At 41.3% G+C, this 26,520-nt stretch overlaps 1 protein-coding gene across 2 annotated transcripts in view; it reads right to left on the bottom strand.

Moving 5' to 3' along the window:
* Positions 1–26,520, bottom strand: part of Adamts12 (ADAM metallopeptidase with thrombospondin type 1 motif 12) — a 263,298-nt gene that overhangs the window by 163,986 nt on the left and 72,792 nt on the right. For both annotated transcript variants that reach the window (XM_028767605.1, XM_028767606.1), the window contains exon 3: positions 16,424–16,574. In XM_028767605.1, coding sequence (XP_028623438.1) covers positions 16,424–16,574 — 151 coding nt within the window. The remainder of the gene's footprint in view (positions 1–16,423; positions 16,575–26,520) is intronic.

The raw sequence follows: 26,520 nt of genomic DNA, 5'->3' as shown, positions 1-26,520 counted from the left end.
AAAATCTTTGATAGCTATGTATAAGTAGAAGATTATTATTTAGATTCATAAATTCATAAAGAACATCCTTTTAAAAAGACCAATATATCAAGAAAATCTAGCTTACAGATCTGAACAGAGAATTCTTTAAAGAAGACATACACAAGTAAAATAGGTCATCAGTTTGAGAGGGAGCTTGGGAAAGTGGGCATGGGAGAGATTGGAGGGAAAGGACACGGGGAAACTGGAGAAAGAAGGGGAAATGCAGGAAGTTGTATAATTATAATTTAATTAAAATAAAAATATTGCTGATAAAAAAGAATTACAATGACTACACTACATCTTTTAAGTGATCGATGTTATCAATCATCAGGAAAATACAAATCATAACTATTTTCAGATTCTGTCTTATATTTGTCAGAATGGCTATCATAAAGATATGATAACACATATTCATGTGGATGTGGGGGAAGAGAAAAGCTCATTTATGTTCATAAAGTACAGACTGGTACACCTGTTATAAAAATCAATATTGATATTTCTTAAAAAATAGAAAAGAGCTACTATACAACCTACCTATCACATTCTTGGGCATATATTCTAAAGAATCTATGCTCTACTAGAGTCCCTTCCTCATACACATTCATTGGAGAGAATACTTTAAGGCAGAAAAGACAGAACACAGGTAATATGGCAATGGAGAGGGGAAGTTTAGGGGCTAGATAGGTTTAAGTGGTGGGAGGGGTGGAATGACGGGATAAAGGATGGGAGAAGGTGAGGAAAGGCGGTCAAACAAATCTACATATGTATGAAAGAGCCATAGTGAAACAGTATCTTGTAACCCAACTAAAGTTTCTGTTGTTTTAAATAGTGAGTAATGGTTAATGCAGACATTTATAACAGAAAAAAGGTACATAGAATACATGAATCTGATGGTTAACTATAGTTGAGTCTTCTATATCAAGCTCTCCTAATCCAAGGCTCAGGAACCATCATGGAAGAGGAGGCAGAAAGAATTAAGAGCCATAGGATGGGAAGGAGAACAGGATTCTATCTTCAGGACATAGAATGATCATTGCACATATGAGTTCACAGCACTTGTGGTTCTTGAACAAAATTCCAGTATGAATCAGGAGAGACTTGAGGCATCACCTCTAGCTGATTTTTATTGCCAGCTGATGATTATTAAGAGACTGGGGAGCACTCTCCTCTGAGAGTGAACCTCCCAACACACAGACAGAGAGAGACACACTATGTGTATATAAGCAGCACTGATTGGACTCAGCAGGTTATTGATTGTAGAAAAGAGAGAACATTAAGTTTGGAGGAAACCATGTTAGAGGACCCAGGAAAGTCAAATGGTGTGATAGTGGGGTGATGTACACATACCAGCATATATGTATACAATCCATAAATTATATGCATTCCTGAAACTTTCGAAATATAAAAAATATTATCTTAAAATTTCAACTCAAAAGTAAAGAGGTAAAATGATCTTTATTTGGTGTTATTTTGAGAATTAACTCTTGTAGCTTTTTTTTTAAAATAGGCATGTCAAAGTCAAAGTTAGGATAGTCAAACTAATTTGGAGTTGAAACATGCAATTCTTAGCATAGTAGAGATAACCCAAATGTGGACTGTGCAGGAGGCTTAGAAAATAAAAGGTGTGAGGAAGGCATTCTCCCAGTGATGCTCACCATTATTGGGTTTTTGCAGTGGAGTTCAAGATTCCATACTACCAGTCATTGTAAACAATTTCCTGTGTCATTCTATTCATGGAGAACATTGCTCACACAAGCCTCCTGTACAGGGATCTGCTGGAAAGCAGCAGCATAATTCTCACTGCCTCTGCCCACATTCCTGGCGTTATTTAGCTGTCAGTGGCCTCCAAGAACTCTTACATGCCTCTTGGCATCTTCACGTCACTTTATCCTGTAAGATGTATCCAGTGTTTTTTCACTACAAAAGACTTCTATGTAATATTCCATCAGATGGAAAAATCAGTCGCATAACCAGCTACCAATATGTGTCCCTCTGGGATCTAGGAAACCAAGGGAACAACTAAAAATAAGGCAATCTCTTTGCTAGGACAAACTCAGACGGTCCTTCTTCTTAGCACTTTGTAGTCTCATACAAATATGTATCTGATGTAGATAAACAACTGCAGCAAAAGAAAGAACATCAGAAGAACTTGCTTTTCCTGGATTGACATGCAAGACTCTCTGGGAAACCTTAACCACCCTACTCTAGCTTAAGCCTTCATTGGCTATATGCAAAGCCTTAAGGTCTGTATGTGTTTTAAAATTCTTGTCATTAGAGAAGGGTGGTTGCCAGGCTTGAGGAAGGAGAGATGGGAAGTTGTTTACTGGATGTAGAGTTTCTTGTTTGCAGAACAGAAAGGACTCTGGAAAGCATGCGCACCATCATGAGTATTCATTCTTTAAAAAGATCAAGACTAACTATATACATATACATATACATATACATATACATATACATATACATATACATATACATATACATATACATATGTACACACACACACACACACATATATATATATATATATATATATATATATATATATATATATATATAATCTCAGAAGCTATATATGTACCTGTTTTGTGTATATGTGTAGGTTTTTCACCACAAAAATCTAAAAGTCATTTTGCTTACATACCTGCATTTCAGAATACCCACAGTGATGTCTCCAGTAAGTTGCTGAAATCAAACTCATGTTTCTGCAAGTGCAATGAAAATAACATTTCCAGCTAAGCTCATTGGCTGGGATGGATAAAACAACAAACAGCTTCATATATGACTCTCACCAACAAAGGAGTTTATCAGGAAGGCACAAGAAGACTGTTGGATTACATAGGGTACTAGAATTAGGAACAACACCCCAACAATTGGGAGGCCAAGGCCTTCATGGACTCCATCTCACCTCCTCTATCTATGCTAGAACTGGAAACTGTTCATTATCCACAGGTTAGACAGGAAAAATCACTATAGGGAGAGAGAGGAGTAGGAAGGTTGTCTAGTTCCAAGATCCTCCAGTGAGTGTGGCTTTGAAGCTCTTTGTTTCCACTGCTGAGCCTTCACATCAGGCTACTGTGTGGACTCAGCTATACTCATACAGCTCGCGGTCCTCCGAGTACTGAAGAAAGCATCCCAGAAGACAAATCTCAATCTCTGCTAGTGAAAGTTGTGTAGAATGGGATCGCATACAGCGTTGTAAGAGCCCTGCCCGTTTGGAAGATGCAAACCCTGATCTGCTACTTCTGAGCAACATTCTCAGACCCTGAATCATGAGGGAGGAAAAAAAAAACCCTGCTCTGTCTTTAGCAGAACTGTCCTTTGATCTTTTTGGTATTATAATTTAAAGATTAAAACATCTTGAGCCCAGGAGCTGAGGAAAGCTTAGCCTCTCTTCTCTCCAAAGCTGATAGTGGCCTTCCATTTGAGCTGGTCCCAGAGACACAAGTATGCAACTTAAAAGGGACTTTGATGCTTGCTGTACATGCCCGAGACTTGGGAGCAAAAGAGAGTTAAATCTTTAGAGAGCTAAGAAGAGAATGTTTGGTTCTCACCTCTTGAGTCTTCCATCGTCTGCCCTGTCCTGGATTCCAGATATATTCACCACACCCCCTGCCTGTCCACTGCATACTATCTAATAACAAGGAGACATCTAGGTGATCAGTTTTTATGTCATGGTGTGCACCTGGCTGGAGAAGAATGAAGGGAATCCTGGGAGCCCAAGGGTTGCAGACCCAATTAGGAAGAGTTACTCAAAAGCAAGAGCTATAGTTCTAGAGGATCTGATAACAGTGGATGGAGTGGGCAGGAGGTAACTCACTGACAATAGGTTCTGCTCCTGTCCCTTGTCTGTCCAACAGCAGTGAATCTTCAACAGCTGCAGGCCAGGACTGACAGCTGCTGCAGGTTGACATTGGCATTAGTTTTAGCACACTTCTCCAGCCAGGGAAAGCCTTTCTGTTTTAGGGATTTGGACTCTCTCTCTACCTTCTTATATTAAGCAAAGAACTCCTGTGTCAACTAGCAGACCACACGAGGCTTTCACCATGATGCATTCAAAACAGAATGGAAAGACTTTCCATAAAATCCTGAATCATCACAGTTGGGCAAGCCACCTTTGCCTCCTGGAGCCACTGTTGTGATGTGCTAGGACATGATATGTTTCTAAATGCATGCACACACAACACATCTCTACACAGCATACATACACATATATGACACATATTTAAACATAAATGCATAAATACCATGCATGGATGTACACATCAAATATAAACACAGAAACACACATTCAATACATACATGCACCTGAAATCTGGTATGCATTCCTTAAAACACACCCAAATAAGGACATCCTCATAAGCATGTAAGTAAACATATATACCACATACATAAAAGCATATAGCATACATATAAACACACATACCACACACGTGCACCCATATAGAAGCATAGCACATGTACACATACCTAGTTATACTCATACAGCTAGAGGTCCTTCGGGTGCTGGAGCATTCCAGAAGATACATCTCTATCTCAGTACTGAAAGTTGTATAGAATGGGATAAAATTTAAATGAGATACCAGGTCTTGGGTGTCAACTAACAGTACTACTGTATCTGACTCAAGTACATACAAGGCCTTTTTGAATACTGGACTTCAAAACTTCTAAAGAAATCTGGTATGTACATGGGAGTGAAGAGAAATGGGCACATAGTATGACAAGGAGGAGGAGAGATGCTCTAAGAAAGTGGAGCTCTGTGGCTGCAGTGCCATGCTCAGTCTCCTCTCCCTGGAAGAGCCTGAAAGCATGGCCTGTGCTACTGTTTTCACTGTGGATGTTTGGTTTGAGCTAACGGTTTAAGCTAAGTTGACAGCAGACCTAGGAGTCAGATATGTGGTTCTAGGAGAGGTATTGAAAGGTATAAAAAGTATTGGCTGTTACAAATCCACTTGATACCACACCAGATTGAGTAAAGTGTACCAAGACATTGTTTCTCCATACTGCAGAGTAGAACCAGAAAGTCATGACTTACCACACATATGTAAGACTATCTCTGACTATACATATGGCTATATAATAAGAATTACTTTCTATTACGTAGCAATCTAAGGCATATCCTTAATGTGCATTAAATATACTTAGGATTTTGTAAGTTAACTGTTCTGGGGGGAAACCAACATACAGTACTCAAAACACAGTGCAAAATAAAACACAAGGCCTTGACAGGGAAGTCAATCAACCTTCCTGCAGTGAGCTACCACTGCAAACCAACACAGGGACAACCCTCATAGAAATTCTTGTTCTGATCCGGAACATACATTGACAGAATACAGGAGAGAAGTACACCTAATTACCTGCTACATCTCAGCCTGGGAAGTGTGGAAATGCCCGCCATGCCCTGCTCTAAGACATAGAAGAGCATGCGTTCAATCTTGATCCACCCCACACATGTGCCCCGGGACCTTGGAAGTTCAGTGATACAACACAGACTGCCTTGTGAAACCTGATCATTGTCCTAGAGTGTTACCAGGATCAGAGCAGACAGGAAGAGGCCAGAATGCACCAAGAGCCAAAGGGCCACATAGAAAGTATTTGAGAATCTGACATAGGAAAGCAGGAGGTAGCAGAAACCAGACATAGTGAGCAGACTGTTGGCGTTTAGCAACCTATTATTTGGTTCACAAAGAGCATGATTCTCTAAAAGGTGAGAAATTCTGCAGATGTGATCGTAGGCAAAATGACTTCCTCAGAACCAGTTTTCTCTTTTATTCAAGGTCCACATCATGAGAGGACCCCATTGGTTACATCTAACCCTTCCAATATACACTCATAGCAGGTCACAATATTTTATGTTTAGTTTTCATAATGTTTTCTCCATTCTTTCTCAGTCATTGGTAAGTCTATGAGGGCAGGGTCCAACTGGACATGCTCAGGGTTCTTGTACCTAGCTAAATTAACATTTTTTGAAGAAAGGAAAGTCAAACAATGACATAAAAACAAAGTAAAAATATTTTAGAACTTTCTAAGCTTTAGCAAGTTGGTTCAGAACGTCCCCTAAGAATCCATTTCTTTGTTGTTTTTTTTTTTGTACAGAAAGCTTGAAGCATAAAACAAATTGATAATCTTCTTAAATACTTTACCTCAAATCTAACAAGTAAACTTTCCTTCCTCTGAAGAAACAATTTCATGGTGATTTATGAGATTTCCAGCTGCTCCAGAGAACAGGACTCTGTGGGGGTGGAAATGCTTGTTTTCTCAAACATTGTCATTAATCAGATCATGGGACAAGCACACAGTTGACATTAATTGCTGCCAAGAGACCACTTTTGCTTTGACTTGGGGACTCAGTGGTCTTGTAATGTTTGGCTCCAGCTCAGACATGACCTCTGTCTATTCACACCTGCAGTCTCTCACTGCACAACACAGATCCATCTGGTGAGCAAACATGTATCAAAGACACAACCATTAAATAGAAGGCCACATTCCATGCAATGCTGTTTCTCAAGATGGAAATAAAATACAAGGTCAGAGGCATAATCATTAATAAAGTATGATTTATTCATTACTTACTCATTTGTCTAGCATTTACCAGGTGCTCAGAATGGCAGGCTTTGTCCCATAACTGATAACATTGCAGAGAACAAAAGCAAAGAAGTATTGCCCCACACAAAACTGAATTCTAGATATTAGAAGGTGACATGAACAAAGAACATTGAGTAATCACTAGAAATATTAAATAGTATAAAGGGATTACAAAGTGGTGGAGGCAAAGGTATCTTGGGTGGTGTTCAAGGAAGGCTTCTCTGATTGGGTGATTTTGAGAAAGCACTTGGGAGGTAGAAGACCAGAATGCAGGAGGAGCTGAAGCAAGACCAGCAGCAGTCCTCCTAGGCAGTGCAGGGTGAGGAAATCGAAACCACGGGGGACAGCATTTGAACGGAACTAGAAGCATGCCAAGATGTTGATTGCAATGCTAGCTCAGGATGAGAATCTGTTCTACGGTCCACAGGAACCTGACAGTGATGAATAGTCTAGGTTCAGAGGTCATTGCTATTTTATAGGGTTGCTGTGGCCAGCAGCTGAGCCACCAGGATCTTACTTCTAGTTCATCTTCCAAGGCTCTGCCTTAGTCCAATTCAATCCCCTTCACTCCCACCTCCTACACACATCTGCTCTTCTGTGCTGGAAGATGCTCTTGAGGTCCCCTTTCCATACTTCTGCCTGGCCCAGGACTCCATTCACTGCAGCAGCTTGAATGTCTCATGCTAGGTATAGGTAGAAGTTTGTTAAGTACATGCAGTTGCTCATTTTTTATCTATCTGATCATCCAGTCATCCGACTATACCTCCACAGGTTTACTGTCCCTTGAAAAAATAAAAGCCATAATGTCTCTGGAATTGTTCAGTTGGTAAAGTGCTCATGTTCCAAGAGGAGAGATCTGAATCCCAGCTCCTAAAACCATGTAACATAAGCCAGGTTTGGTGGTGATAAATTTATAATTTCAACATTGGAGAGGCAGACAGGTAGATCAATGGTTGGCTAGTCTAATATACTTGGTGACTAAGTCAGACAACAGGTGACTTCATCTCAGGAAAGAAAGCTATAAGTCATGTAAATAATGGCACTCAAGGTTGTCTGTTGGCTTTCATGAGCACGTGCAGACATGTGCAGCTACACACACACACACACACACACACACACACACAAACACACACACTGAAAGAACTCTTAAGTTGGTGGGTGCTATTTCTTGTCAGGAGGCTCCTGATATCATGGACATTTTCTTTAAGAAAGTGTGAGCTTTTTTCAGAGTTAAATTAGTTCCACAAAGAGAAAATGTGTATGTGTCACACAGTATAGGGAATCTGAAAGGTTTTGTTTTTGTTTGTTTGTTTGTTTGTTTGTTTGTTTTTCAAGACAGGGCTTCTCTGTGTAGTTCTGGCTGTCCTGGAACTCACTCTGTAGACCAGGCTGGCATCGAACTCAGAAATCTGCCTGCCTCTGCCTCCCAAGTGCTGAGATTAATCAGGTAGTTAAATGCTTGCAAGGTGAATACTTTTCAGTTCTCTTCCCAAACAAGGGTTCTGCTAGATCTTTGGAACACGTGTGGGAATTAGCAAATGTGATTCCTGACTCAGTGAGCTTACTATAAACAGAAGCGGACAGGCAGACTCGTCACATGATGGAGCCTGTGGTGGGCACAACGGTGCTGGTGATGTTGAGTCATCTAGTGGACCTAAGGTTTTATAATGGATAGATAAAAATGACGCAAAGAACCAGGCTCAGTCAGAGGAACTGTAAGTGCAAGGATGGCAGACAAGCAGAAGCTTGGGGTGTTTGAGTAAGGAAAGTAAGTTCAACATAACACAAGAGATGAACCTGGAAAGACAAACAAGGCATTGCTAAGATGCACTTCCTAAAACATTTCAGAAATCCCTTGTCTGAGACACGTGGAGAGGCCTCTTTGGCAATGGGAAGATGATCTGACTCATGTTTTAGAAACTGGCTTCCACTGAGAGAAGTCAAGAGCAGAATGACCAGTTAGGAGGCTGAGGTTGTATTCTAAATGAGAGCCAGAAGATGTTGAAGCACACTGTAAGGCTCTGGGGAAGGTGGGTTGCTTAGAAACTAATAAAACTAGGTAATAATGTGGGTTGGCTGAGCAAGCATGTGGATTCAACAAGGGAAACCACACCAAGGCTATTGGACACTGATTTCAAGCCTGCAGTTGAGCTATTTGGTTTGTTTGTTTGGTTGGTTGGTTGGTTGTTTAGGATGATATTGTTTTCTAAGTAGGGTCACTGACGGCTCATGACTGAGCAGACTTTAGAAGTGTAGAAAAACCAGATTCTATGTGAGAGCTAAACACAATTGTCAAACTGGTTATGCCTAGAATAACTCTCAACAGAAGAGCATACTTCTAGGTGTGACTATTAAGGTATTTTTCAGAGATGACTCTGACCTAATGATTGACATCCAGATGGTGGATTCATGCTGTGATATTGGAAAGCAGAGAAAAGCAGGAAGTGAGGCCTCGTTGGAGGCATATGATCACTGGGGCTGTCTGTGAGGACTATATCTTGTCCTAACTCCTTCCTGTATTCCTTATCATGCTTCCTGGCTACATGATGTGGGCCACTCTGCTCCACCTTGACTTCTCTTCCTCATTGACAATTCTGAAACAGAGCCAAGTAAATCTTTACTTATTTGTTTCTATCAAGCACAACTGGCTACAAATAGAAGAGCCACTCATTCATTTCTCTTCACAATTAGGGAAGTGCCAGACTGGCCAGATGGCTAGTCTTTCAGGTAGTGTTTCTTTGGAATTGAGAGGGCTTAGCCTTACAAAGGACCATCCATCAGCCAAAATGGTCTTTGTTATACTGACTAGGAGAGACTCCTTCCAACCCAGAATGCATCGCTCAATGCTCCCAGCCTTTCCAAAAATCAGCCCTTGAATAGAGTCTCAGCCTCTCTGATAGCAAACCCACCAGAGTTGCCATTTAATCTGCTTACTGTAAAATAAAATGAATAATCTTATTAGGAACTCGTGAATTAAATATTTCCCAGTCTCCTCATTCGTTTTATTAGTAAATACCCCAAGTGCTTTCCCAAAACACCTACTGGCTCTTAAGGCAGATCCCATGTGTGGCTCTCCATGCATCTGCTATTCTACAGGCTTAAAATATATAAATAAAAAATAAATAAAACACTTACAGCAACTCTCCTTTAACTGTGCTGACTTAATAAAGCCGAACATGAACTACTCTGGATCTATTCCTAACGGGTGAATCCTCCAGAAACAGAAGGATTCCTCCTCAAGAAATCCACGACAAGAATCCAGAAAGGTGTGTGAAAAAACATTGCTGTCATGCAAGGTAAACGAATTGTGCACCTACTGAGAACATTTAGACTCAACACATAACTCAGAGGTCATTTAGTCTTCCGCTCACCGCGTATACATTAACTCAGAACAAGATATAAACACTCACAAGTTTAAAGCTTTGCTCTGATTTACCAAATTAGTGATCCAATATGCTAAATAACACATGAACTATTGTTAATATCCGCTAGTAATAACTTGCTACTTACTATTTAATAGTTTCTATACATATTATTTTGAAAAGACAACATAAAAACTTTCAAGTAACTACCTGAGACTTTGATGTCTTGCAGTAAGGTGGGCTGGATATATTGAAAAATCCTCTATAGCATTAAGCTCGTCACAATTTTAAAGCATGAAAACGGGAAATTTCCAGATGCCAAATACAGAGAACAAGAAAAATTATCAATTCTCAAAAAGGTTCAGAGAGAGACACAAAAGATGTAGTACTATGATCATCTTTTATATCAGCAGGGTGAGGCATTGCACCCCCCCCCCCAGCCCTGTAATCCACCATTACTCTCTGGGTTGCTGTGAAGGCATTTGCAGACATAGCTAAGACTCATAATCAGTTAACTTTGAGCAAATGCATTGATCCTCAATAAGCTAGTGATCTGCTTCAGCTAGTTAAAGGGCCTTATAAATAGAGTTAGGGCTTCTCCAAGGAGACATTCTACTTGTGGACAGCTGCTTCAGCCTGGGCACAGCAGTCCCAGCCTGCCCTTTGTGCTGGCTTGTTCATAGACTGGCCATTTTCGAGTCTCATACCTACTGTTGCTCAAGTCAGTTCTTCGCAACAAATAACTCAAGATACATTTCCTGTTGGTTTTGTTTTCTCTGGCTTAATCCTGACTACATGGCATTTCCAGCTAATCTGGGATGTCTATTTCTCCCTACTTCTACTCTGGAGAAATGAGACATGCTTAAGCCCACATAGGTAGTAAGTCAGATTAGGGACTAATTGGAAAGACATAAATATGTGGCCAACTGGGTAATATTTCTTAGGACAAGGAAGAAAACAATCAAGATGCTCTAGTATTGTAGTTGTTAAACTTCCTAATGCTGTGACCATCTGATAGTTCCTCATGTTGTGGTGACAATAAGCCATAAGATTATTTTTGTTGCTACTTCATAACTGTTATTTTGCCACTGTTATGAATCATAATGCAGATATTTGTGTTTTATGAGGTCTTTGTGGTTGTGGCCCATAGATTGAGAACCTAGATTTCATATACTATATACATATATGTATATATATATATGTGTGTGTGTGTGTTTGTGTGTGTGGTATATTTTATAATATAAACATACATACATATGTGTGTGTGTGTGTGTGTGTGTAACTTTAACACAAAGCACTTCCTATCTAGCAGACTGACACATTCCAAAAGAGAGGATACCATGAATTTGATAAGATACAGCACACTAGACTATCCTAATTGTGTTCTTGAACATTAACTTTGGAATGAAATTATGCATCATCTGGTGGAATCTTAGATCTAGATATTCTGTGTGTTATTAATTTTATTCCACTTAATAGGAGGATAAACTCACAGAACATCTACAGGTGGGGTGAAATCCCTATCAACCTATACTAGGAAACATGAACAAGAGTGGTCTATGCAACATAATACACACACACACACACACACACATGTATGCACACATATACACACACACATACACACACACTCTGCAAGTAGTTTGGAAACACTCAAGAATGGATCCAGTATAGAAGGCTTATAAAATGGAGTATCCTGCTACAAAAAAAAAAATCAATGAAGGCTCACTGTTCTGGTATAAGCATGATGTAGAGTAACAAATACCTAACATGTGTCCTAATTTTCCACCTCTCTTCATAAGTTATGAAGGTAAGGCCGGGACAAGACCCCTCCTTACTCATACCCTTTATCCAAGCTTCCAGCTTCATACCAAGAGCTGTATACTATTCACAATTGTATCCACAGAGCTCAGGAAAACATCTGGCATAAAGGAGACACCCAGCAGACATTTGTGGGATAATTGCACACATTTGAAAACAAGCTTGCATGCCAGGAAGAAGCTTAGGTGTTTGCAGCCTGAAACCCTGATGAGTGAAATCAAACTCTGGCTTTATCTGCCAGATGGCTTCATGCCGCATACGACCCTGCAGCTACTGTCATCTGCTTAATAAGAGCTTCTCCAACATCCCAGACATTTCCACACCACAGCCACTCATGGCCTGAGTATAGCCGAATCTCACCAAAAATGTGACGACAAAGGAGCTCATCTTTACTGGTTAAAGGAAAGCATAAATCTTGCATATTTTCAATCATTTAGCATAGATTCCAGAAAGTTGAGCTCGGAGAAAATACGAAATACAGCAGGACTCAGCAGGAACTCAGGAAATCAGACAACTCTAGCACAAGAGACTGAGGAAGCAGTTAACCATGATCAAATCAAAACCAGGCTACCATCACATTAAAATCCTGACAGAGGCTGCAAAATCTCCTGCAACTTTTTATGTGGGAAATAAAATAAAAGCAAAGGGTCAGACTTCAGTGTAGAAGATTTCATCTGTTTTTCTGTTGAAGCTCATTAGAGACTCAGAAGGCAACTATTCAGCCTTGTGGCTTCAGTCAACCTAAGCATAAAGTGCATTTTAATGTCAGCTGAGAACACCACTACCCACAGTTAACTCGATCATCTCTGAAAGATAGCATGGAATAAGAAGACTACTGTTGTCTAGTTCAGCAAATACCAAGTACATTTTATTCTATCAAGATTGTAAGAGTCCTACTGTCTATACAGTTTGAGACTGTGTATGAGTTCATTAGATATTCCTCCATCACTTCAACTATCATTTAAACAGTACTGTTTCAGGAAGGGGGATGGTTAAGACAACAAACACATCTTCAATATCTAGAAAAGACTCATTTGTTTTCTTCTTTCTATTAGTGCTACCTGGAGCATAAACTGATACACTCTGGCTTCTTCCTGCCCCCAAATGCTGTCTGTATTAGTTTTGTTCCAACAGTTTGCTGATCTCTTAGCTCACACCTAACACACTTAGTGGAAAGAGTCTGTATGTACCCTAATAAGGCTTGCAAGAATAGCTGATGAAAAAAAGATTAATACTGAAAGAAAGCTTGAAGGTGGGTACCAATGTGTGGGACTGTATAAGGGTATCCTGGGTCATGGTTGAGCAGATACTTAGAACCCCGAGATTCTCCGTGGAATTCTGCGTGAGAACCGGCAGGAGTTCGGTACCTCCCATCATCTAGGATCCTGAAAACAGCCACATTTCCATAGAGTCACATAGGCCAGGTTTTAGGCCTCAGGCCCTAGAGATTTACATACTAATGAAGGCCAGAGGGCAGAGCAAATTAAACATTCCTCCCCCAGATCCTCCCCTAATCCTCCCCCTTCTCCCTCCCTATATAACTCGGGACGGCCCTGAGTTTTTGGGGGTATGCCTAGATCCATCTATTATCCGTCATGTCAATAAACCTTTTTGGAACCAAGGACTTCCTCGTGTTACTGGGGCCTGCCGCCGCCAAGGCCCTCAGGCCGCTGGAACCGTAGGATCTTCTTCCCTGATGTGGGACCCACCACGGCAGCGCAAGCTTGCGCCGCTGTGGCGGCCTTTTTTAAATTTTCCCCACACCAATGTAGCCCAAAGCCAGGGGAATAAGAAAACTGTGGCTTGTGAACCTGGCTGGGCTCTGATACTAACCAATTCGATGCTTTTGAAAACCATCTCCCTTCTCTAAGCCACAGCTGCTGCCTCATTGGAAGAGGCTTTACTGGGCACTGTCAAAGTCCCTGTGAGCACAGCTGATCAATCCTGACACTGTAAGGAGCCCTAAAGCAGAAAAAAGTGTCCTTTATAGCCTTAGAATATCCTTAGAGAAGTTCACAATAGAAAGATGATTCTAAGAAGGGAGTTATTGAGGAAAAACTTACAATTGTAGCATCTTAGGGTCTTTCTAGACACACCATGTGAAATAAATTTGACATGTTTCATAATTATATATATTTTTTTGGTTTATCGAGACAGGGTTTCTCTGTGTAGCCCTGGCTGTCCTGGAACTCACTCGGTAGACCAGGCTGGCCTCGAACTCAGAAATCCGCCTGCCTCTGCCTTCCAAGTGCTGGGATTAAAGGCATGCGCCACCACTGCTTGGCTAATAATTATATTATTGTCTGTGATATTTGTAAATTTCACTTTTTCCTATCTTTCCTTTTGCCTACTAATGACTAAACATCTTCTATAGTCAGCTCATTGTTCATATATGGGTGTTTGTCATGTATGAAAGTATGTATGTATGTACGTATGCATGTGTGTGTATATATATTACATTTAGAGCCCAGAAGAAGATACAATGTCCCCTGGCACTGGAGTTATGGACAGTTTTAAGCTGCAATGTGTGCGTTGGGGGCAGAATTTGGGTACTCTGTAAGAGCAGCAAGTATCCTCACCTAGTGAGCCATCTCTCTAGCCCCTCGGTGCATTGTATTTAGCCCATTTCTCAACAGGGAGTTCATGTGTTCAAGGTGGGTGGGTGGGGGATAGATTTCACTCATGCACCAAGCAACTATCTAAACAAATGTACCTATTGCACTAGTTAAGAACCATCCAGACAAATTCACCTATTGCCCTAGTAATTCTCATAGTTATGCTGATAACCTAGAGCTTAGATTCAATTTTAAATTTATAAATCCATACAGGCAACACATTCTCCCTTACCCAAACCATAATAGGAGTGGGGTGATTACCCAGTGATTGGTTTTGTGAAAAACAGCATCTTCAATTTCATATCGAGATTACATGGACTGACACTTTTGGCAATCCAATCAGCCACATGATTGGTGTATTCCTTTCTTGTCGTGCTTGCTACAAGATTTACACAGTAAATTACGTAATGTAGAACCCAGCTGCAAACACTTACTAGGGTTAAGGAACTAAAGCTGTCTTTTGATTTTATGCACATAAAACATTCCATATTTACAAGTTTCCTGTTGCTTACATTCACGACTGTGACTATAGAGAGAAATCCCAGGAATGTTTCTATGAAGCATACGCACAAGGACACAAGGGTGTCCTTCCATGCATTGACTACTATGAGGCAGGCACACAAGCCCCTCTACACTGTGTGAAGCATGCACACTTGGTCCTCACCCTTCCATGCACTGATGACAGAGCTGCAGTCCTCAGTGGCTCTGCCCAGGAACCTCTGCTTTAACTCCATCATTCATTTCCCCTTTGAGGCTTGCAGATATTTAAGACAAAATAGTACTAGTTCTTTTGTTCCTGTTTTCTTTATGGCATTGTTAGTTTTCCTACTGAAGAAATGGACAATATGATATTTAAGAAAATGTTCCAATTTTGCGTTGCCCTTATACGTAGTTGTTATTTTTCTACACATTAAAGAAAATGTGAGGTTGCAGGAAATTACTGGGGTTAGTTTATCTGTGAAAGCCATTTTATTTTTTATTTTTATATTTTGAAAATGGGAAAGATAAAGGCATTATTTCATTATTTTTTTTCATGCAATATATTTGGATAGCAGTTTTCCCTTCCCCTAACTCCTCCAGCATCCTAACTATCCAGGGCAGGAAAGAAAGGAGCAACTGAGATCATACCCAGAACAGGGTGGTTGGGGCAGGAGGGCAGGGAAACAGGGGAGCAGAAGGACAGGGCACAGAGGGGAGGGGAGCAATGGAACAGGGGACAGAGAGCATTGAGAGAAGGGTGGGGGACAGGATGCTAGGGGTCAGAGTGTCAGGGGCCCAGGAGGGCAGGTGGGACAAACAAACAGAGGGTGTAGAACATGGCTCAGCCAACATCAGACACAACGTAGTGTTGCCAGAAGCAACACTGAGTTCATCATTTAATAGCATATTGATAAGCTTTTTGGTTTTTCTTTACACGTTATTATCAAACATTCGAATCTGCCTTCCGTATTCAGGCCTGATGATCTGCCAGCTATTTGTTACTAGTTTACACTAACACTAATGTAATATCATATTGTCCTTGTTTAAAAAGCATTACTTCTTTTTTTATTATAATTTATTTTTTCTCGAATCGTAATTCATTCACACAGGGGTTATAAACACAGAAAGGCAGGATGTGGGGAAGGGAATGGCACTGGAGTGTGGGTGTTCAGGGGGAATACAGATATCTTCAGAACTGGGTATCGACTGGGTGAAGGTTCAGGGGACAAGTCACTATGACTCTGCCTATGACTCGCTTGTCCTTATCTAAGTTGGTATTGTCTGCCAAGGCTACCTATTTACAAGGTCTATGATTACTCAGGCTTGTAAAGTTCCAAGTTGCGTATTTCCAGGATATTCTGAAGAGGACTTTCTGGTTTTGTTTCTTTAGTGCAGGATAGGACTGTGTTGCTCAGGCTGACTTTGAACTCATGATTATCATTCATACAGTCATACCTATCAGACCTGACCAAAGAGCTTATATTTAAAAATAAAATCAAGGCAGAAAACTCTTTATCTAGGAAGATGTTGATGTCACAATACCCTTTAATCCGCAGGTGGGCTCCTTTGTCTCTGGAGCTCTGGAGCTCTGCCTCCTGTATACGACATGAGGGTGGTACCCTTCCTCGGTCAGTGGATGCTTTTTAACAGGTTCAATGAAAAAGTCTCCATGTGGTAGATGGAAAAATCCAGTCTGTAAATATATTAAATGAGAGAGTTTATGTGAATTAAGTCTGCATAAAAAGAATACTAAAGTGAAATATTATATAGACCTTGGTACTCTCTGGGAATCTAAGAAACAACTCTCTCAAACTCTGCCATTGGGTGTTAGAAAACAGATGGCTCCTGGATGTCTTTGTAATCCTAAGTATAAGATGATTGGTCATAGATGCCTTTCAGATGCCAGTAAATACATCCACATGTTCACACAGGCCCAAAATGTCATATGCAGTTGTTCAGGTTCCTGGATCCTCCTTTGCACCACTGCTGGGGCATTTACAGATCACTAATAAAGGCCCTGCTTCTGCTTGCCCCCATGGAGTTCCTGCCTAAGCCCTCAACCCACTGATAACAGAACATTTGTCTCTGTGTGAAAATATGACCATACAGTCACCTAGTTGCTTTCCTGAATGTGTTCAATGCCTCATTCAGGAAACAAACATAAGACTGTCTGATTCATTGGATAGTTCTCTATCACTTTACAGACAGAGAGCATTCTTACTCATGGCTATGGGGATCAGTTCTATATCTGAGAATGCTGGTCCATGAGGAATTCAATCCAAGGGGATTGATATGAAAGTATATATCTTTCTACTCTTTTGTTCCCTATGGAAAACTTCCAAGTATCCATTTGAGGTACTTAGCAAAGTCCTAGCCAGCCAGGCACGTTGATACATGTCAGATATATCACTTAGCACTCTGAAGGCATATGCAGAAGAATTATGGGTTTGATGTCATCTGAGCTACAAAACAAACACTCGAGGTTCCAATCCCATCATGCCTGAGACAAAGAGTTCACTCTGGGTTACCTGTTTGAAGTTTTATATTAAGCCACCTATTCAAGAGCTCCAGACTCTGGAATGAAATGAGGTCAAACCCAAGTGACTCCTCACTTCTGATCTTGGGTAAATGATTTGCCCAGTTTCTCAGATCTCATCTAAAACACAGGTATGATTACTGGTTATTATGAAAGGCAGATGAGTCTATATAGGACTTTTAGAGAAGGCGGAGTTCTTAGCATTAAGCTCTTTCCAGACTTCTGTGTCATTTCACAGAATTTACAGAATCAGGGTGGGTGGTCATTATTTCTCCAATATAAACCCGTCCAGGCAAACAGGAGACATGGGAGGCTCTTCTCAATTTGTGTCTCTTTCTAAGTACCTGTGATGGCCATTCTTGGTTGTCAACTTGACTATGTCTGAAATGAACTACAATCCAGAATTTATAAAGCTCTTTTGTGAAAAGGGAAAGAAAAGCTTATTTCCAGGTATGGTGATTCACACCTTTAATCCCAGCACTCAGGAGAGAGAAGCATGTAATCTTTGAGTTCAAGGTCAGTTGACAGAGCAAGGACAGCCAAGCTTAGGCAGTGAAGGAAACCATTGAAAACAGAAAGAACCAGGGCCCATGTTCCAGCCCTAGCAAGCAGGAGAACTTGCGGGGCCATGTAGCTTGGGCTTTAGAGCCAAGATTTGAAGGAGTTACTGGGACAATTGATCCTGGTTAGCTGGACCTAAGAAATGAGTAGTGATTAAGAAGAGAACATCATCACTGAGATGAAAACTTTTGGGAAATGTTTTCTGAGAGCATGAAAAAACTGTGTTCCAGAGACGGCCAAGGTTGTTCCTTGTGCTGGTAGCTGAATTAGGTAATGCATAAGAGTTACCCAAGTGGTACTGGTTTTGAAGGCATGTAGGAGTCATGGAGAGCAGCTGAGGCTTGGCATTCTGAGAAGCCATGGAAAAGCCATTGGTGAAGGTGGAGCCTCAGTTGTAGTTGACAGCTGATGACTGAAGGGGTCATGCAAAGAAATTGAGGCTTGGCACCATGAATAGAGCCTATGATTGGCTATTGGTGAAACCTAGTTGCAGTGGAAAAAAACAGTGTATTGGAGATGTCAGTACCATGGGATGATCACCAAGAACAGCAGCAAAGTGGAGTGGATCAACCTGAGCTTAGAGTGCACAGAAGGCAGAGCTCAAAAAGCAACCCAAAAGAAGCCAGAAGATAATATGTGGATCCCAAATATTGGAACAAGAAGCTGGGAAGGTGTGTTGCCTTGGAGACCCCAAGATGTTAGAGATGCCAGAGTGATGGAATATCTGTAAAAGAAAGTTGCTACCAGGAGGTGGAATGTGGTAGTTTGAATTTACTTGGCCCATGGGAAATGGCATTATGAGGAGGTGTGGCCTTATTGGAGGAGGCATAACCTTGTGAGAGGAAGTGTGTCACTGTGGGGTAGGTTTTGATGTTTCCTCCTATGCTCAAGCTCCACCCAGTGTGGAAGAGAAGCCACCTTCTGGATGCCTGCAGAAGAGAGTCTCTTCTGGTTGCCTTTGGATCAAGATGTAGACCTCTTGGCTCCTCCAGCCTGGATGCTGCCATGTTTCCTGCCATGATGATAATGGACCGAACATCTGAAACTCTAAGCCAGTCCTAGTTAAATGTTTTCTTTTATAAGAGTTGCCTTGGTCGTGAAACCCTAAGACTGTACCTATTTGTCTTCTACTACCTACTACCTACCAGTGTAGACAATAATAGAGCCAGACCTCAACACTCATCTTGCCATTGGGTTTCTTATTTTGATTGCTAACCTCCAAATATCTTCATATGAAGAATAAAAGAAAGATAAAAGTTCTTTACTCTTGAGTTGTGAAAAATAGCTGTGTGACCTTGAATAGCTCAAACCCTTGAGCCACAGTGCCCTTCCTCATCGGCAAGAGGCAGCAATTCTTTATAAGCCACTGGAGACTCAAGTGAGAGGAGATGTGTGGAAGTTGCCTGCAAGGTATTTTACTTTTAACCTCAGATTTGTTTTTTGTTTTCTGACATTTCCTAGGAGATGTGGCACTCTTTTCTCTGTAGCTTTATCTGAGAAGAACTTCTGTGACAGGAAGCACTGATGAGACCCAGAGAACAGAATCAAGTAATTGTAATAAGAGAGTAGAGACAGACTCCATGCATTACGGAGATTTGGCTCTATTTCTGCTGTGAGTCAGAGACCAACAAGAGAGAAGAAAGCCTGCCTGTCGTTAATGAGACTCATTTGAGCCACAGAAACCAAGCAAAAGGCCAGGGCTCCTCAGAGAGCCTGGGCCCTGTGGTCATTTGTGCGCTGCTATCAACCTAAACATTAATGTCCCTCAAGGAAACGATTACAAAACCACCAAGAATGACTAATTAGGAGCTCTTCAGACTCAGATTTTTGGTTCAAATGGTGGAGAAAAAACAGCGAGAGCTCCACTGGAGGGTCTGCACTTTCGGTGAGCGAGATCAAGAGGAAAGGCTGAAAGCCACAGGTTTTCCTAAAAGCTTCTTTTACATCTGCATTCCTGCACTGGGTTATCCCTACAAGCACACACAGAGAAATCTATCTCAATAGTTCACAGATGCTGGAAGGAGACGCCAGAGAGCAACAGTGGAGGGCAAGGAAGGACCTATGACTGCACACGTAGGGCAGCTTGCTGCAAGACCCCCTATACAGGGATCCTGAAGAAGGGAACACAAGTGTTGCGGACGGGCCTGGTGCTGTTTGAATTTTCTACGTTAATTCCGCTCTCCTGGGAGAAGCTGCAGACTAGGAGTGAGTCAAGTACTCAGGTGACTTCTTGTGAACCAATCCCCTAATGAATAAAGGAGCCAATGACTGGGCGAGTAGGAGGGACTTCCGGGTTGGATAGGAGAAGAGAGGAAGAGGAGAGAGAGGGGATTAGTTTTGGATGGGTAGTCGATAGGGTAAGATGTAGCTACTAGTGTCTTCTGGCTTATGGCGAATCCATGAAGATTCGCCACCAATGATTCAGATTTAATATGGCTTGTGTACAAGATTAGCATTCTGGTTGTTGGGCCCAGATATTGAATTATCATTGTTTCTGAACTAGGTTTGCGAGCTATTTTTCTTCTAGCGGCAACTTGACTGAGTTCAAGAGAGAAAGGCATGGCGGCAAAGCGGGAATTTGCCTGATGTGCACCCCAAAGGCCGTGGGGGTTTTGAAGCATGGGACTGGTGTGGTAGTAACCTGCGAGTGAGAACCTAGCAAGCTAGGTGGAGAGATTTTGGAGCCATTGTGGCAGAGATTTTGCCAAGATGAGAACACCCCTCTGGTGCCATGTGGCCAGCTGCTGCTGGGCATAGAGCAGAAACTTGCCATTCTTTTTAATATTTCCCTCAACACATAAGTGGTGTGAAGAGTAGTGTAGGTGTGTTTTCAGGTTAAGCTTTTCAAAACCATAAACATAGGTGTGTGTATATAGTGCCACGTGGTGGTGGCCTAGTGGTCTGTGTGTTGAACTTGTCTTGGTTCGTAAAAGCCAGGTCATGATGGACAAATCCACACACAGTGTGTTTCCAATGGGAGAGCTGGCTTCGCACTTGGCCTGAAGCAAGCTAGCCGGGAAAATCATCTTTCTGTTTTCAGCTCTAACTTGAATCAAACAAAGCCATCTTCACCCTAGTCTTCCCTGCAACTCACTCCCTTCTCTTACCTTTCAAGGAGATTGGAGAAAGAATTGGCAAAACGCTGTGAGTTCACAGAGGCTCTCACTAGTCAGAGGAACCCACACAGAGTGAGGCTCAGGCTGAACCCAGATTCAATCTCCCTTCCACACCTCTGCCATCTTTCCTTCTACATCCGTCAACCTCAGGACACTGCTAACTCACTCTTGGAAATAAACTCACCTACCCGTTTTAACTAACTTCGACATACCTATGAATGTTTCCAAAAACCACTACTCTTTAAAAGTAATTTTAAATAAGATTTAAATATTTTATAGCATTACAAGCATGTATGTACAAGTGATAGCTGCAAGCCCTTATGTAAGTTTCATAAAGGAAACCCTCACCTAAAGGAAAAGAAGGTTACCGATCAGCCAAGAAGTTCCCTGTTCCCCCTTTGTAATCAATAACACCCCCAAAGGATTCTGTGATCCTGCTATCTCACACTATAAATTAGTTCTAAGTCTTCACTTGGTTTTAAATCACAGTTCAGATTCAGACCTTGGGGGTTAAGACAGAGACATCATAATGGACCGTATATCCTACACCCCAGATTCACATTACAGAATGTAACTCTCTCCACAGACCTAGAAATGACATTTTTCTGATCTTTGTCCTCCATGGAAAGCCCTTCCCAAGACAAGGCAGGGCCAGAAGGCACCGTGCTGATGGTTAGATAATCTGTGCTGATGGACACACAATGGGATGACTGCAAAGGTCTCAGTGGAGCAGAACTAATACAAACCTCTGCATTCTTTGCTGCTAGAATCTTGGAGTAGGAGCTTCTCTCTAATTAACCTTTAGCACAGGGCAGGAGGGGGATTTAAGGTACATCCCAGGACCAAGCAAACAAAGTTGCTAAGATTGACATCTTCATTTGGTTTACAAGTTTTCAGGTCTACCATGGCATAGTCGGCTCTTTTTGCTACTAGGAATACATTCTGTATCACTTTGGGTTTTTTTTTCTGGTCAAAAAGCTAGACTTTGGAGACAAGCAGGTCTGAATTCAGCATTCAATTCCAGCAGGAACAAATAATATGCCTTTTTACAAGTAATCTGGTCCTTCTGAGTCTCAGTGGCCTCATCTGTCTCTGTGTGGTGTAATGGTGGCTTTCTGCTGAGCAATTACACTTGGGAATGAATGAGGTAATGCATGAGAATTATTCTAAACAATGCCTGTCCTTTAGATAATGTCTCTGCAGATTTTTTCACATTGATAGCACCTCCTCTGTGACTAAGTCATTCATTTCCTCATCCTGGAATGTGTTTGACATGGATGTTTATTTTTGAAGACAGATTTTTTGGTTCTAGGGGGGAAAAATGTCCTGCTCATATAAAGGAAGGAAAGCTACCTCTTAGTTATCTTTGTTACTTGCTTGGTAATACAAGAAAGTAAATGCATCCATCTTGTCATGATTCCTGAGATCTTCCCATAGATTCACTATTGTTCTTTCATGAAAGAAAAAAAAAAATGCCATGGATGTTAACACCCATTCAGTCACTGAAGTGAGTCCTCAGAGAGAAAGAGCGCAGGTTCCAAACAGAACCAGATATCAGGAGACCTCTGTCCCCAAGCTTCTTCAATTTTAGCATGCAAAAGACTCTTATAGAAAAGTTTTTTCTTGTTCGTTTGTTTGTTTTTTTTTTAAATTGTGCATATGGGGCTGCAGAGACGACTCAGTGTTTAAGAACACTTAGTAATCCTACAGAGGACCCGGATTCCATCCCCAGTATCTAAGTGGTGGCTCACATGAGTATCTCAAATTCAAAGGGATCCAATTTCCTCTTTTGGTTTTCATGGACACCAGGGACACACATGGTAGATACATAAATGCGAACAAAATAGGTACATACATAAAATAAAGTATTGAAAAAAATATTTTAAATGCATATGCCCATGAGTCTGTCCCAGGATATGTGCTTTGGGGATGTGGTGTAATACACTGAGATCTACATTGCTGTGCTTTGGATCTGAAATTCACCCTCAATTTGTGTGTTTGAACACCTGATTCCCAGCTATGGGCATTATTTGGGTGGTCTGGTATGGAACTTTGGGAGGTAGAAGTAAATCCCTGGGGGTGGACCTTTGAAGGCTATACCCGACCTTGACGCTTGGCACTATCTTTTTGCTTGCTGTTCCATCATGATCAGAATGGCCTCTGTACTTCCTACCAGCATGAACTCATGTTGTTAACCTTGGTTATCAACTTCACACACCTGGGATGAGTGAATCTCAGCTGAAGAACTGTCTCCATCCTATTGTCTATGGATAGAAAAATTTTAATCAAACAACATGGTTGCTCTGGCAAAGGGATTACATCCAAAGAGTTGATCTGGCCAGAATGCAGTCATGCCCTGGATTACAGTATGATCTGGTTGGAATACAGACATACCCTTAGTGCACATTTTTACTCCCTACAGTGAAGGTAAGGTTAGTTTGTAGATTTGACAGAATGAGTCAGAGATAGGATATGTCTACCTCACACAAGAACAGCAGAGGAAAAGAGGCTACTTAAGAGCAGGGAAAGAGAAAAAAATGTGGTGGTATCATGTGCTGTGCTGTGTGTGTGTGTGTGTGTGTGTGTGTGTGTGTGTACATGATAAAAGAGAGAACAGGCTAGATAGACACAGGTGAAGACAGAACAAGCCAGAGAATGAAGAAGAGCCAGAAGATTAGAACATGATTATTCAAGTTAGTATGCACTGAGGCAGAGCAATTCAGTCAGGAGCCAAGAAAAGCTGAACTGAATCAGTCAGCTTGGATGATTAGATTCTGTGGAGGCTAGAAAAGCTTCCAGGCCGGGGCCTAGAGATAGTAAGAAGAGAGAACGAAATGCTCTGGACTCAGCTCGAGCTGTGTATTCACACACCTTGGGCACAACTGTCATCTCATCACCTCATCCAATAACATAAACACAATGTTTACATCTATGGGGGCATTATCTTGATTGCTAACTGAAAAGACAGCCCAAGCCACCGGGAGCACTACAATTCCCTAGGCAGATGGGCCTGACCTGTATAAGAAAGGCGGCTGAACATGAAAAGCAGCTTGGCAGTAACAGATCCTCCATGGATTCTGCTGTAGTTCCTGCCCCCAGGTTTCTGCCTTGAATTATGAAAACCAAACACACCTATTTCTACCCTTAGAAATGATCATGGTATTTATCAAAACAACAGAAACAAAATTAGAAGTGTGTGTGTGTCTGTGTGTCTCTGTGTGTGTCTGTGTGTGTCTCTGTGTGTGTCTGTGTATATGTGATTGTGGTTGTGTGAATGTGTATGTCTGGGTGCGGTGCATGTGTATGTGTGAGTGTGTGTATGCCTGTGTGAGTGTGTAAGTGTATATGAATGGGTATGTGTGTATGAGTGTGGGTGTGTATATGTGCGCGTGTGAATGTGTATGAGTGTATATGTATGTATTTCCCTCCATTGAGTTGCTTGTGCTATGCACTCAGTCACTGTAACATAAAATTAACAAATTCCATAGTAGTAGCTCAATTAAAACGTTAGTTTTCCTCAATCACAGGAAATTCCAAATATGACAATAGCTAAACACAAGTTGTAAAGAAGACTCCACAGATGTAGGATTGGAAAGGATATCCACAGTACCTTTCAGGTCAAGACAGTGCAAAGATGTTCCCCAAAAGTTGGAAAGCATTCCAGTCAATAGATCTCCTAGCTGACTAAGAGTTTTAGATCTGAAATGTGAAATCATTTCACATAAAACAAAAGTAAGAACTTTTAGAGAACTCTGCATACAGATGCTGAAGTACTCCTGATATTGTCCTAAGCGTATTTTAAAGGTGTTTGTTTGTTTGGTTGGTTGGTTTGTTTTGTTTTGTTTTTTCATCGTGAACTGCATTTCTAGAAAAACTTAGAAGACCTACTCTCAACACTGTCCTGGGAGTTCAACTGCCTGGCAGTTCCACCTTACAGAACTATAATTCTAGTTCTGAACAACAGATGCTATCAGAGACGTAGAGTCGCCTGGATATACTCTCTTTTCCAAATAATGATTCCACCAAAATGGTTTCTTCTAAGAATTTCTTTATGTATAGTTTTAGTTTAAAACCATCTCAACTAGTCGTCCCTGCACCCCTTTACCATATCTTCCCAGAAAACTGAAGAATCTAATAAAAATTAAAAAAAAAGGAAGGGAAGAACTTGCTAGCACATTGGAAGCCAGGGAAACTGGTTATTACAGAGAACAATGGGAGAAAACTGTACAGGTAAAAGCTCTCTCCTCTGGGGATCAGCGAGCCATTAAGGTGATTTCAGCCTTGTGACACAGCAGGTTATCCTTTTCAAATTAGAAGCCACCCTTGCTATGAGAACACAAAGTCCTTTCTGGAATATGAACAAAATATCTCTGCCCTGTCTTTGCCCACACTGATGTCGAAGGCTCCCATCCCTGCAATGAAGACCACGGTAACCATGAAAAGCAGTTGCTGCTGTGACCACAGGACAATTGTCTTGCTCCCTGGGAGCACTGGAGTCACAGCATTCCAGGAGGTTTAAGTATGACTTTGGTAGAGGATGGCCTTTGATGGCCTAGTGATGGGTAGATGGGTATAAGCTAACCTTGAGGGAATCTGATAGCACACTCAGGTCACTATCACGGAAGAGTGACACTAATGAAGAGGATGTCTAATGTACAGTGTTACAGTTTACAATTGCTCTGCCTAGAGAATGATACCAGCTGCAGTTAAGAAAGTTTACAAACCTTACAGAATTTGCAAAGCAAGTATGATGTTTAGGATAAATATAGTCCTCAAAGACAGAACATCCTACTCCCCACAACCTACAAATGTTTTTTTTTTTTTTACATTGCAGTAGTTTGCTGATATAAGAAAATAAAAATCTTAGAGAAATTGCTCTGGATCATCACCATTGATCAGTGTGGTCAGGGAAGCCTTGACAAGATAGGGACAGACAGGTCAGAGTGCACACATGGAGATACAATGGCAGAAGATAGTAAATTTATTTTTTTCCATGCCTCTGTACTAGTGGTAATTTTTCATAGCACCCTAGGAGAGTGAGCAGGTCACACAAGTAAAGTCACACAAAGGGAAGTCTGGAAGGTTAAGGGTCTATGAGGATAGGACACTGGGTCCATATTCCACAGCCAAAAGTACTTTTCACACTCAAGCCCCAGCACACAAGAAAGCATTCTAGGCCAGTACAGCAAAATGTCCTGTTAAGGACATTCAAATATAGAAAATTATGTCTTGTTATGCATCAACTGTTTTCTCTCCTCCTAACCCTACTTCTCCAGGACTGAGGGTGGAATGCAAGTCCTGTCTTGTGCTAGGCAAGAACTCCACCACTGAGCTACAACTTCAGTCCAACCTTGCTTGTTTGAAATTATAATTCCAACACACTAAATTAATAGCATGACCAAGTAATTGGTTACAACCTGCAGATT

The sequence above is a fragment of the Grammomys surdaster genome, unplaced genomic scaffold, assembly GCF_004785775.1.
Source record: "Grammomys surdaster isolate TR1022 unplaced genomic scaffold, NIH_TR_1.0 174, whole genome shotgun sequence".
Taxonomy (NCBI): Eukaryota; Metazoa; Chordata; class Mammalia; order Rodentia; family Muridae; genus Grammomys; species Grammomys surdaster.
Note: the sequence above shows the minus strand (reverse complement) of the source record. Positions and strands in the feature narration are given on the sequence as shown.